At 33.0% G+C, this 14,590-nt stretch overlaps 1 protein-coding gene across 2 annotated transcripts; it reads left to right on the forward strand.

The window, feature by feature from the left end:
- The first annotated feature begins 9,137 nt into the window (after window positions 1–9,137).
- Window positions 9,138–13,854, forward strand: LOC145102521 (protein MICRORCHIDIA 6-like). 2 transcript variants are annotated; one of them, XM_079039931.1, is made up of 19 exons: window positions 9,138–9,485; window positions 9,792–10,142; window positions 10,220–10,294; window positions 10,372–10,406; window positions 10,514–10,592; window positions 10,693–10,782; window positions 10,901–10,976; window positions 11,070–11,148; window positions 11,241–11,360; window positions 11,457–11,555; window positions 11,849–11,950; window positions 12,046–12,192; window positions 12,278–12,370; window positions 12,492–12,655; window positions 12,755–13,017; window positions 13,110–13,174; window positions 13,261–13,325; window positions 13,405–13,447; window positions 13,546–13,854. In XM_079039931.1, exons 2-19 carry the CDS (start codon window positions 9,809–9,811, stop codon window positions 13,642–13,644), a joined length of 2,028 nt encoding a protein of 675 aa, XP_078896057.1. In that variant the 5' UTR covers window positions 9,138–9,485; window positions 9,792–9,808; the 3' UTR covers window positions 13,645–13,854. The 2 variants fall into 2 exon arrangements, with proteins under 2 accessions (XP_078896057.1, XP_078896056.1); XM_079039930.1 differs by having other exon boundaries at window positions 9,138–9,473.
- The last annotated feature ends 736 nt before the right edge of the window (window positions 13,855–14,590 follow it).

Raw genomic sequence — 14,590 nt, forward strand, 5'->3', positions numbered from 1 at the left:
AATTATTTATAATAATACCGGTTAATACACAATAGCTTTTATTATAATAATATTCGAGGTGATTGACCGACAAATCCTGGACCGATTTTTGTCAATTGTTACATGTTGGCATACTCTGAGAAGAGGTAACTCTTGTTCAGAAGTGATGGTCAAAATGGGAATATAGAAATGTCTCCATAAGTGGAAGTTATTCTTTAAATCCGTGTAAGATTAGAAAACTCAATGCAAGAAGGATGTTCAAAGGAATGTACTTTGGATGTGAGACTTCGTTTCCATGGAATTGCTCTCCATTGGAATACTTTGTAATGTTTGTTGCCAAGTCTATGTGAAATTTGTGCATAGTCATTACAAGAGGGTCATTGCATATAAGTTTATAATCTAAACATATTACAGTATGACAAGAATTTGGTATTCTTACATTTACGATAAAGATTTAGAATTGTGAATCAGTTTCATTGAAGATGTGTTCAATTGATCTTGGTGGTTTTCGACGCCAACAAAATTAATAACCCTAATTGTTACACACTAAAATAGCGTATAGTGGTAAAGGGATCGAATCCACAGAGATTGGTTCAATGTATAACTCTATGAAAAATCTCTTTGTAAAAGTACTTGTAAAATAACAATAAAATAAAATAAAATGGAGGCTTTTGGTGTTTTAAAGTACTTGAAACAGACTAGAATTAACTATGATTTAAAGAGACAATGTCAACAAAAATAAGAGTTTGATGTAAAACCAATAAGGGAGAGATGGTTGGCTTAAAGTTTACTCACTTTGACTTTTGATGAACATATCATTAGAATCCAATGGTGCAATACTTTGATTTAATTCCTTAATTTGGATATAGTAATCCAAGGAGCTTGAGATTACCTAGACTTTTCTTAATTGTTGAAATGGCTAGAGAAGCTCATAACAATTTCCTTAGTCAAAGTCACTAATTTCAAATAGCATGTAATCAGTGAAAGTCAACTAGCATTAAGAACCAAAAAGTCACCAAATCCAAGAGGAGTCAATTGCTTTCACTACCATGTTGGAGAAAATATTTTTATGATTGTGTGAAGCAAAAACAACACAAAAATCATTTGTTGCTTGCTAATTTGAGGATCCTTTACTTAATCAAGAAATTAGCCAACTAATCACCACAAACACATTTAAACTCATGAATAAAAACATACTAGTAGTGATAATATGTTGAAACACAAAACAATTCCATAAAGATTTAAAAACAAGTTCATGGATTCTTCAACATTCAACAAAAGTTCAAAGGATTCAACAAAAAGTCAACCAATATTTGTTTAGCCAGGCATGACTAAACTCAAAGAAGCAAAGTTAGTTAAGATTGTACCAAACATTTGACAAGAATCAAGAGGTGAAAAAAAGATATTCTTGAGGTGTTCTTGGCCTTCAAAAGTGCTCCAAAATCCAGAGGGAAAGTGTCAAACTCGGACCTCCAAGATAAGGCTGAAGAGGCACATCAACCTTCCCAATATAGAGCTCTAGGTAAAATCCCGAAATTGCCCCTTCAGGAATCCACACGGGCCGCAGGGAATCTTACGCGGGCCGCGTGACTGCAACGAAATTTTGGGCTTCTTCAAGTCTTGGGCCCTCACAGCTAATCCATTGGCACAGTTCGAGTCCAATCAGGTTCTAGCCCATTTTTCTTCAATTTTTTCAATTTGAGCCCAATTTGTCTCTCCACATCACTCAAAACTTCCTCAAACTCCTAAACATCGATCTTGCACACTCAAGAATTCTCTCGTGCCCTTTCAAATTTAAAGTTCAACACTTCCACGGCTTCAAGCAATTGACAAGCTCACTCCACGAATCACCTCCACAACCATCAAGCACGAAATCCCCATTGCTCTTCAAGTCCAATTGCCTCCCAAAAATCCCGCTCCGCTAGTCTCCAAAAAATCTGCAATAATGCTCAAGAAACTATAAAGTACCCGAAATGGTCATAAAAATAACAAAAAGGAAAATGTGTATGGAAATTAACTAAAATGCGAATGAAATGTGCTAAAAACTATAAAAAGAAGTAAACAAAATGAAGCTATCATATCTATTTCACAAAGAAAGGACCATAAAAAAACATAGTGTACATGCTTGGAGCATGGGATAATTATTGTTTTAATTCAAGTATTAAGTTGATTAATCGAAAAATTATACAATGAATAATGTGTAATCAATATGGTGATTAAATAAAGTTGTTTTTATTTATATTCATAAGTTCTAAGACCATATTGGATTCGTTTATTCTTGTGTTTCACTTTGCATGTTTTGACTTCTCGGATAACTAGGTTATTGAAACCATCCATAGTCGATCATACTTTGGAAGTAGGTATTGAGGCAAGACTGTCATGAATCTAACTGTAGATTGTCTAAGTGTTTTAGACATAGCACAAGTTTGTTGCAGTGTTCATGAGTACTCATGGAATAAGATTCGAGTATTGGATTAAACTTACACTCATCTGAATCACTTCATGGATTTTATCACGAGTGATTGGTGAGACGATAATATCTTATATTCTTGAAACCAAAACATATGAGTTGTAGTTTACAAGTCAGTTTCACATTGACGTATGTAAACACATCAGTAACTTGGTGTTATAAAACATATTGTTGTGTGTGATTTGATGAGTAAGTACAAGCAAGCATATGAGTCGAATTTTACCTGTTCCTTTTACCCTTAGAGGGCTAAAAGCGATATCTGTGGGCCCCTCGATGATTTGGTGATGACAACCCTAAGTGTTTGGCCAAGCTTGGACTGGTTTGATTTTTTCAATTAGTCAATCGTCATAAATCGGAAATCGGGAAACATCAGATAGACAGAGAGCATGATTATAATCCATGTCTCAGTCCATACGATATCTATAATAGAGGAATATATGATCCTTTATCCAATGGACGCGTCATTGACTAGGTCAGGGTTCGACAACGACTTTTAAGAGCTACGATAGCTAGTCGGGATTTTGGAGTCGTACTTGTAATAATAGTTATTAGACTTATCCAAGTGGGAGACTGTTGGATAGACCTGGCAATGGGGCGGGTTTGGAGCGAATCGACATTGATCCAAACCCTTTTAACAAATTCCAAAACCCGATCCAAACCCGCAGGGTTTTGAATTATCAAACCCATACCCTTATCCACCGAATCAGCAGATATCCAAACCCGCTCCGTAACCCGTATGTTTTTTTGAATAATCAAACACATTTGACTTAAATCATAAAATCACATTTGTTAAATAAAACAAATGTTGATTTAGAAAACACATTATGTACTCGAAGACTTTCGATTGGAATTAAAATTATTATTGTAGTTACTTCCAATTGGTTTTTGACCCTCGATTGCATTGATAAAGAATAACAATTACAAACTTTCTTCCAATTGATAAATGAATTTATTGATTTATAAATGAAATTGGTGTTTACATGATTAAATATAAATGAAATGACATCATGATTCTTGGGAGACGACTGGAAGTCTAGAAGTTGAGTCCCCGGGTCCTATGTATAAATAGTTTAGTCTTTGGCCTTTTCTCTTTGGATTTACGATTGGAATTTAAAGTAAAATTTAGGCAGTATAAAATACAAATGTATAATTCTAAAATTTATATGGGGCGGGTTATAAATGCAGCGGATCAATGATGATCCATACCCGACCCTTTTAATAAAAGGGTTAGCGGGTACGGGTCGTTAACGGGTAAACGAATCAAAAACTATGCTCCAAATCCGTATAATTGTTAAGGGTTTGGATCGGATCAGGGTTAAAACCCGCTCCATTGCCAGGCCTACTGATGGATTAGGTGTCTAAGCCCATAAATATAATTGGTATGTACTTGACCCGAGAGTAGCATGGTCCATTTCGGGTTGCTATCACCAGGACAATTTGATAGGATGGATACTTGAGTAAGAGGTTACTTATGATTTATTAATATATTATAAGTTCTAATATATTAATATAAAATCATATTATTTAATTAGTATTGGTCAAGAATTAATTTGGAATTAATTATGTTATCAAAAGAGACTAAATAAATATATGGGGATTGATTTGGTAAATCAATGATTCTTATAGTGTGGGCCAATTGTTATTTATGATGGGCTAAACCAATATGGTAGTCCATGGAGGTTTAACCATGGAGCCTAAGTAATATAAAAGGTCATGGGCATTAGGATTTGCATGGATGTAACCCTAGACTTTGCCACACTATAAAAGGACTCCCTTACCACCCAAAATCGACCACTGGAGTTCTTAGAGTTCATTAGAGCCGATTTTGGAGCTAGCAAAATCTCTATCAAGTTCTCATTTGTCCTAGGTGTGTTTTGAACCGTTTGAGGCATCACACCTGAGGTGATAAGTTCTTAAAGGCCAAACACAACAAGCTACATCAAGAGGTAATCGTATAACTCATTCTTATGTTGTTTATGTCTATTGTATGCTAGTTGTAGGCTTAATGCTTTGGAAACAATATTGCATGTATAATTAGAGAAAACATAGATCCAAAGCATTTAGGGTTGTATGTGCACCATAGGATGTTGTAGTATACAAAACCCAACACATATTCCTTGTCCTCGTAGCGAGTGACCATCCTAATGTTCCGAATCCAGTCATTGAAGTTCGAACCATCAAAGATGACCCTCCCACACAAGTTCATGAGGGAGAAAGAGCCCGAAGGGTTTGAGCCAGAAGCGGTGTTAGAGGACATCTGAAAAAAAAAAGACAAAGTTTAGATTAGATAAAAATCCTTAATATAACACCCAAATGAAATATTAAGGTTAGGACCCAACACAATATTTTACAATTCGGAAGAGGGATGTCGTAATCCAATTGCAAAATATTTGAAGGTAGGTAAATGACGATATTACCAATTTCCACCATGAAAAACGAAAATTGAATATTAAGTTTTAATTAAATTGAAATTCCTAGATTCTTTTGAGATTCATTGAACTTTTCAATGACATTTTTAAATCTCGATTATGCCCTTCAAGTTTGTGACTGTGATGTCGAGGATCACAAACAAGGTGTGAATAACCATGCAAATGTGCTTGGTACTCTTGATGTTATTTATCACCTAATCAATGTGCCGGTTAACCACACACACTCCATTGATCTATGACAAACATCAAGCTACCATTTGCTACCCTTACTAGTCCAAGTTAATGTGTCGGTTAACCACACACGCTCCATTAACGACTTGACAAGGTGCAAAGTGCAATTTTATGGAATAGCATCATTTTCACATTTTTCCTATAGTAACTAAGATTGAGAATTTTATAAAACATTTAGTTACTTTATAATTATCATTATACTTTTAATGAGAATTAATGTCCTATCCTACCCATTCAGCTAACGACCCTCCACCATTCAAGGAAGCAGCGGGTGAGTGAGAGTGGACACTCATTAAACCACCATTTTATAGGTAGTAACCTTATACCCCCCCTTATAGACCGACTTCGTGAATGAGGCCTACTAACAGTAAGACTGACTTGTCTTATACATATATATGATTATTAAACTTATAATATTATAATAATATAAGGGTTGAATTTTAATCTTTTAAAATTCTAAGGTTTGGAATTAAATGTTTCGTAAGAGAGACTTTACAAATTCTAAAACTTAAGGGCAAGTTTTGAAACTCTTCAAAACTTTTGGGTTCCATAATTTATGAGTTAATGTATTTTAATGAATGCAACTCTTGATGTTTCATAACTTGAGGACAAGTTATGGAGTTGTTTAAAAACATTTAGATCAATTTTTAATTAATAACATTATCATATAATTTACCATTAATCTAATCTAACTCATAAGGCAAGGTAATTCAAATCAAATAAAACAATAATCAACTTATTATCTTAAAATTTGACAGTTGTCCTTTAATTGGATGAGGATAATCATTACCATATAAAAAACATGAATTTTATGATATAAATAAGTTTGTGGTAATGATCCTAATCCAATTATGGCCAAAAGGCTCGAAAATTTGCGAGCAGAAGGTTCTACTCGATGAGTGCATGAACTGGACTCGTCGAGTTGCCAATTTGTAATTGAACTCGTCGAGTCAAATCATTGGACTCGGCGAGTTCATCAGCCAGAGGCCAAAAATTTGATTTTTTCAGCTTTGAAAAATAACCAAGCATTAATATAACATAAAACAAACCTGACTCTGATACCACTGATGGGTTTTGAGCACTATAACACTCCTATGGTGCACATACAACCCTAATGCTTTGGTTCTAAGTTCTCTCTAGTTATGCATGTAATAAACAATTTTCCAAAGCATGAATCCTAACTAGCATGCAATTTGACATATGAATGAAAAAAACTAGTTAGAAGGTTACCTCTTGTAGTAGCTTGAATTACTTGACCTTTAAAAACTTAGCACCTTAAGTGTGATGCCTCAAATGGTTCATAAAACACCACCAACAATTGGAGAACCTGAGAGAGAGGTTAGAGGCAGTCAAGAATTCGACTATAGTATCTCTAAGATCACTAGTGTTCTCATTCTAGACAAGGGGTTACATATATATAATGTAAAATTCCAATGGTTATGCGTAAACCCTAATTCCTACACTTGGGTTTGTAATGGACTAACACTATATGGATACTTACATAAGCATAGCCCATCACTAATCAATCATGGATTATTAGCCCAACCAATACGTATCTTTGATTTACACAATCAGCCCTTATATATTTAATTAGTCTCTTTTGATCACTAAATTAATTCCAAATTTTTTCTTGATCGATACTAATTAAATAATATAATTCCTCTTTCTCAAATATTCATCATATCATATTTGTTCTGGTGAATGCAACCCAAAATGGACCATGCTACTCTCAGGTCAAGTACATACCAATTATAGTTATGGGCTTAAACATCTAATCCAACATGTATCTGTTAGGCAATGCCAAAGAGTAAGGGATACTACAATGGGGATGCTACAAGGGAAGTTAGAAGACACTATGCCGGGGTTTGGGACTATGCAGTTGCAATTAGGTTGAGTAATCCGGGTACAACTTTCTTGGTGGGGGTAGAAAGTAATCCGGGGAGTAACTATTTCAAGAAGTTTTATGTTGGCTTCAAGGCGTTCAAAGATGGATGAAATAGAGGACGTAGAAGGGTAATATAGCTATATGGTAGTTTCTTGAAGGTCCAGGTAAAGGGGGAGATTTTAACTGTTATTGGGAGGGATGTAGACAACCATGTCTACCCAATAGCATGGGCAGTTATGAATGTTGAGAATAAGGATAACTGGACCTGGTTCATTCAGAATTTGGTTGTTGATTTGGATCTTAGTGCTGACAATGGACTGGTTGTTATCTCAGACCAACACAAGGTACTAAAAACATATATTAGTATACAATATATATTTATATGTAACACTCATTAATTTTTACATGAGTTGTGTTTGTTTGTTAATTATAGGGACTTCTACAGGTTGTGGCAAACCTACTCCCCCATGTTGAGCACAAACAATGTGTTATACATATCTTTGCAAACTTTAGGAAGAAATTCATAGGATTAGAGCTAAAGAATTTGTTCTGTGAAGCTCCTATGAGTACAGTGGAAGGGGACTTTCTTGATACAATGGAGAAGATAAAGAAGATAACATAAACATGATACACCTATCTTATGGCAAGGAAACCTGAAACCTGGTGCAGAGCCTTATTTTCTCATGGGTATGCCCGTGAAGCAGTAGAGAATAAGGAAGAAGCCTCTACTTACAATGCTAGAGGAAATAAGTATTCTCCTTATGAAAATGTTTTTATCATCAAGGTCAAGAGGTAGCCAAATGGAGGGGTAATTGTAGGCCTAACATACAACTGAAGATTGATGAATTTGGGAAAGTTGTGAAGTAATATAAGTTTTTATGGGCATGTATCCAAATGTATTATGTATTTATTGTTTATGTGTATACTTTGTTTGTTTTGTGTGTAGGTTGTGGACAATGTCGGTGATATTTTTGAGACTAGGTATGGCTAAAATGGATACAAGGTTGATTTAGGTACTAAAGGAAAAATTAAATTAAAGTCTTTTCCCAAGTTAGTGCCAAAAACATGCTTTTGTCCTTTTTAAAAAAACCCGGATATTTGGATTAATCTTCCCCGATTCTAATAAATGAATAAGTTTATTCACCTATTGACAAGTGTCACAATATTAGAAATCTTCAATAATATTATATGCCACCTATCATGCACATGTCAACCTATTAATTATCTCTTTCAAATTTAAAATTTAAAATTCTCACTCTAATTACATTAAATTAATAATTGATTCTTCATTTCAAATTTCAAAATTTAAATTTCACATTCTAATTACATTAAATTAATAGCATTAGAATAAAAAATAAAAAATAAAATAAAATTAATATATATCATAAGGTGATATAATTTTACGTGTTTATTTAAATCAACGATTATAATTTTGTATAACTAAAAATATCTCTTAATTAATAATTTATTTGAAATAACATATTAATAATTTTGAGTTTTTACTATAAAAGTTTAATTAATTTAATAACTGTGATTCTCACGGGTTATAAACTTCTCCATCTCCATCCCTATTCTAATAAAAAAATATGTCTATTCTCTTATTGACAAGTGTCAGAATATTAGAACTCCTCATTAATATTATATATCATTTATCATGCCACATGTCAACCTATTTATTATCCATTTCAAATTTCAAATTTTAATTTTTTCATTCTAATGACATTAAATTAATGATTGATTCTCTATTTTAAATTTCAAAATTTAAATTTTTTCACTTTAATTATATTAAATTAATAACATTAGATTAAAAATTAAATAAAATTAATACATATTAGAATGTGATATAACTTCAAGTATTTATTTAAATCAACGATTATAATTTTATATAACTAAAAAAATATCTCTTAAGTAATAATTTATTTAAAATAATTGATTAATAATTTTATTTTTTTAATAAAAAAATTTAATTAATTTTAGTTTTTGTAGTTTATAAGCTAGTATGAAATATAACAAAAAAATATAAGGGCTATTGTACATATAAATAAAATATAAGGATTTCTGAAGGCTATTATTTTAAACAATATATTAATTTACTCCGTATTTGTCTTCTGAAGAAACCCTTATATATTTGACGATCGCATATGGCACTCCTTTTTGCTCACACGCGGTCAAAAGCATCGGTCATCAAAACACACTTTTCCCAGAACCCCCTCGCCATCTCTCTTCGCCGCCGTAGTACGGTAGAGTACGCCGTCGTTCGCACACCGGTTGAAATTCTCGTTGCAACAAACAATCTAACTCTTCTAACTTCTATTTCAGATCCTTTTCTTTTTCATTGCATGCTCCCAGATAAAGAAATTCTAAATTCTTTGTGTACTCGAAACCCTATTTTTTATTTTTATTTTTTCTTTTTGATTTCCCCTCCTTTGCTTGTGATTTTCTCAAGCAGAGTTCCATCAAAAGACACAGGAACATACTGGTACGTTTCTTGGTACGTGTATTACAAAATTTCCTATTTTTGTTTTGCGCTATGCTTTTCTTTTAAAGCCAAATCGGGAAAAATATGAAAATTGGAGTGATTTTTGTGCGTATATCACACTCTGTTACATCCCTTTTTAAAATGTACTATATCTTTTGATTGGATTGCTGTAGATTCACTTCCAACTTCAAGAATCAAGATTGATGTGATTTTGTGAATTTATAGAAAGATTTCTACCATGTCTAACTTTTTTCTATTGCTTTTGTCACATCGATCACTTTTGACAAAATACTCACCACTTTCGTGATGCCTTTGCAGTGAATGATATAATCTGAATGGATATTGCCGAGTTCTTTAGGGATACTGGTATCCTAGAACTGGAAACAGGATCAGTTAAATTGGAGAAAAATCTAGATGGAGTATCGAGTCAACAAATACAAAACCATACTGATGTAACCCTGAATAAAAGGTCCAAGATTCATGGTGTAAGACAAGAAACCGAAGAAAATAGAAGCTCTAGTGGCACCAGTGTGTTGGATCAAGAACAATCACCAGCTGATGATGCAAATCTGTGCTCAACATCTCCAATATGTGCTGCACCTCTTTGCAGACAATTTTGGAAAGCTGGAGCTTACAATGATGATCTTACTCCTAAGTCCACAATTAAATGTATTCACCTTTTACAAATCACATTATCATATTTTATTTTCCCACTTCATTCTAATGACTTGTTTCTTACATGACAGCTGGTTCTAGTTATCTACATATACACCCGAAATTTCTTCACTCAAATGCCACTTCTCACAAATGGGCTTTTGGTGGTATGTTAAGTTTTACAATTACTTTGCATAAAGTCGCAACTTTTTAAATCTTAACACTCTGTTAACTTGCATTTCAGCCATAGCTGAGCTTATTGATAACGCTGTGGATGAGGTAATTAGCTTCTAAATTTCTTCTTATTAAACGAAGAACAATACTATCACTCATTTGTTTTTTGTCCTAAAGTCTAATGGGTATAAAAATTCGATTACTTTTTGTAGATACAAAAGGATGCCACATATGTAATCATAGACAAAACAACAAACCAAAGAAATGGAACCACAGCATTGCTAATTCAAGGTAACATTAAGATAATTACATTTATCATGCTTTTGAGTTTTCATATTTTGGTGCATTTTCTTTTGAGGTTGTGACACTAAAGTTCATTTACTGAAATTAGATGATGGAGGTGGAATGGATCCAGAAGCAATGCGCAGGTGTTTGAGTTTTGGGTTTTCAGAAAAGAAGTCAAAATTTGCAATTGGGAAGTGTATGTTGTTCTTCATATGCTAATGCTACTTTTATTTTTTTTGTTCATTTGTTTACTTTTCTGTTTGCTTGCTTTGTTTTGTCCCTTCATTTTGATTGGTTGACTTGTAGACGTTCAGATGGAAATGGTTTTAAAACCAGCACTATGAGGCTTGGAGCAGATGTTATAGTTTTCAGCCGCTATTTGACCGATAGGTTTGACTTTTCTTTACTTCATCACCATCAACAAATCTAATTTTATTTTGCATTTAACATTTTCATTCTACTCTTTTATGTTCTTATGATCAGGACATTGACTCAAAGCATCGGTCTTCTATCGTATACATTTTTAACACAATCAGGATATGACAGAATAGTTGTTCCCATGGTGAGAAATGAAAATTCACTTGTCTTAACATTTCCTTTTTGTTCACTTATTTTATAAAGATTCTAAAATGCAAAAACTTGTTTTTGCTACAGGTTCACTATAATTTCAACTTTGTGACAGGGTGTTTTGACCCCATACAAACTTCAAACTCAAACCTCTCAGTCCTCTTAAAATGGTCTCCATTTTCAACAGAGGAAGAGTTACTGAAGCAAGTATGTCCTCCATTTCTTGAAAATTACTCTGTTTTTTCAAGAAACTGTAGTTTTGCTAAAACATAACTATATTCTTGAATCTTGATATGTATATAGTTTGAAGATGTTGGTTCTCATGGCACAAAAGTCATCATATACAATTTATGGCTTGATGAGGATGGTAATATGGAGCTTGATTTTGACTCAGATCCTGAGGTTTTTCTTTCCCACTGTATTTCTCCATTTATATATTTTAATTTTTAAACAACCATTAATGTGGTTATGTTTTGTTATTGATAATCTCATAATAGCAATAAACTTTACATTGTTTACTATGTAACTAATAGAGTACATTGCCCAAATTGATATGAAATTGTATGTTCTGTTGCTACAATAGTTAATAGTTAAAGTACATTGAGAGTAAAATATGTTGCTAAATGCCAATACCTTTAATTTTCTTTTATATACATAAAAAAACATAATATTAATTTTAAATGTTATTGTTTTAGGATATTTGTATTGCTTGGGATGGAAAAGGCAAAGTGAAAGAAGGGTCTCGAATGGCAGTAAATGAGCAGCACATTGCTAATCGCCTCAAATATTCTCTTCGTGTAATTTTACTACTTTTTGTTATCTTAAATATACTTTCATTGCTATATATATGCACCAAATTATTTATATATATATATATTTTGTCATGTTTCAGGCCTATTTATCTGTTTTATACTTAAAATTACCTGACACATTTGCAATGGTGTTGAGAGGGAAAGTTGTTCTGTATCATAATATTGCCACAGACCTCAAACACACAGAATTTATCATGTATAAACCTCACACTGATGGGCGTTCAGAGGTTGTATTTATTATTATTTTCTTAATTATAATCCAAGAAAACTAATTTTTAATTTTTTTTTCATTGAATTTGGTGATTGATACAGGGTACAGTGATTACAACTATCGGGTTTGATAAGGATGCCCCAAATGTGAATGTCCATGGTTTCAATGTCTACCACAAGAACCGTTTGATACTGGTGATTTGACTGAGTTGACTCTTTCTTTTTTTAAAAATAATTTGAGGATTTTTTAAGAAAAAAAATTCTTTTGGTTTTTTTTTTTTTTTTTTTTTTTTTTTTTTTTTTTTTTTTTTTGCAGCCATTTTGGCCTGTTGTGATCTTTGCTGACAGTAGGGGGAGAGGTGTCGTTGGTGTTCTTGAAGCAAACTTTATTGAACCTACTCATAACAAACAGGATTTTGAGAAAACTTCTGTTTTTCAAAAACTTGTTTCTCGATTGAAAGAAATGACATGGGAATACTGGTAAGCAGTTGTTAAATCATCATACGTGACATTGCTTGTGTTTGAGTAGATTTTTCAAAGTAGAAGAAAAAAGATATTGATATGAAAGTGATTTGATAGGGATTATCATTGTGGATTGATTGGGTATCAAATCAAGAAAAAAGCAAGACCACCATCTGAAACCCCTGGTTCTTCTAATTTTGTTCATCAGCATGTTATAGATCAATGTGTTCCTAGGAAACGCCTTTCAGAGTCGGGAGCGGGACCCACTAAAAAACCACCATTAATTGCTACTGTAAACAACAAAGCTGGTTATTATTCTAATTCCTCTTTTCTAAAGCCAGTAGAATTGATACCCAACTTCCCTAAAGGGTTTGAACAAGGTAAGAAGTGAACAAATACAAATTTCAGTTTTGTTACTTTATTTTAGCCCTCTGATCTTTTCATCATTAAATCTCCTGCTTGTTTTGTATAGTGGCAAATCAGAAAAGGAGAGAGCAGCGTGAAAGGTTCCAGCCAGAGGCCCGGATGGGGACCAGGGTACTTTATTTATTTATTTTTTTTCTGATATAAAAAGTTATTTTTATTTTTCAGTATCATTTTGATTTTTTCTTTTTTATATGTAGAATGATTTGGTAAACAATGGAGAGGCAATGAACGTGATAGAAGAAAACAAAAGGCTCAAATCCCAGTGAGTATTACTTCATATAACTGATATCTCTCTCATCGGCAATGTTTTTAACATTTTACTTGTTTCTTTTTTCTTTTAGATGCTTGGAATTTGAAAAGGCAGAAAAAGAACTTGAGCACAAGGTATTCCAGCAATGTTTGACTTTTGTTGACCGGGTGTTTAAGCATTGATATATGATACATGATGCGATTGATTTTATGTATGAATGGATGAATGGCAGGTGATGCGGCTTAAAAGGGAACTAGGAGATGCGGAACGAGAGTTTGCTGGTTTGTTGGCTGAATTGCAGCATCTGGAGAAAGTCAAGGGGGAAAATTAAAAAAAAAAAAAACTAGTAGGCGGTAGGTGTAAAATAATGTGCCGTGTATTTGTGTTAAATAATAATTTCTAATTTAGGAAATCCTTTTGTTACAAGCCTTTGAAACTTGGATCTCGTAGGCGTTGCCACTTTTGACTTTTGGTTAACATTAACATTGGTTTATTTCTGATGGATATGGTACATCTGACGACTTTGGTTTTCTGATCAAAATATTTGATTTTCGTCTTTTCATTACATTCGATTTGTAACATTCAATGTTCAAAAGCCTTTTTATCTAGGAGCATTTCGGGCATCCATCCTAGTATTTAGCTCACTCCTAGTCCCTGTCATTAGAATAATGTTGAAAAAGAAAAAAAGAAAAAAAACTCGTTGATTCTCACGTAAAATTTATATGCATTTGTTAAGTCGATGAACATCATGTAGAGATATCTATCTTATTCGTTAACCTAGCTTTGCATACTTTTTTAACAACTTCATGGCATAACTAAGCATTTTAATAAGGTTTCTATTTCTATTGAGTGGGAAGCCACCTAAGGTCGAAACTTGTGAGATTTGAACTTAAGAACAACTTTATTTTAGGATTGATTACTGCTATACCAACTTTTCTTATCTTAACCCAGATTTTATATTTAGAGTTGGACACCGGATCATGAATCTACACCCAAAATTGGATTGGCCCGGATTGTAAACCGGTTTATTCAGAATCCGGATCCAAAACTGATCGGATTCTTGGTGACATCATCTACTTATATTTACACACTTGAAAAAAATTTATGAATTGCTTATAAAGGGTGTTTGTTTTTGTAATGCTGGATGCCAGAACAATGAAATCAAAGTAATGAGTCGATCTTTATTGCTCAACTATATTTTACAATGATACTTCAAAAAAACAAAAAAATCAGAGTTAGGATTAATGAAATTATGTACATGGTATTGGTATCATCTT

Source organism: Lactuca serriola, chromosome 4 (assembly GCF_051521515.1).
Source record: "Lactuca serriola cultivar US96UC23 chromosome 4, Lser_US96UC23_V15, whole genome shotgun sequence".
Lineage (NCBI taxonomy): Eukaryota > Viridiplantae > Streptophyta > Magnoliopsida > Asterales > Asteraceae > Lactuca > Lactuca serriola.

Coding starts and splice junctions, on each gene's coding strand:
- LOC145102521 (XM_079039931.1), top strand. CDS start 9,809: ATGGATATTGCCGAGTTCTTTAGGGATACTGGTATCCTAGAACTGGAA. Junction 11,361..11,456: donor AGGAAGAGTTACTGAAGCAA/GTATGTCCTCCA, acceptor ATATGTATATAG/TTTGAAGATGTTGGTTCTCA. Junction 13,175..13,260: donor AGGCCCGGATGGGGACCAGG/GTACTTTATTTA, acceptor TTTTATATGTAG/AATGATTTGGTAAACAATGG.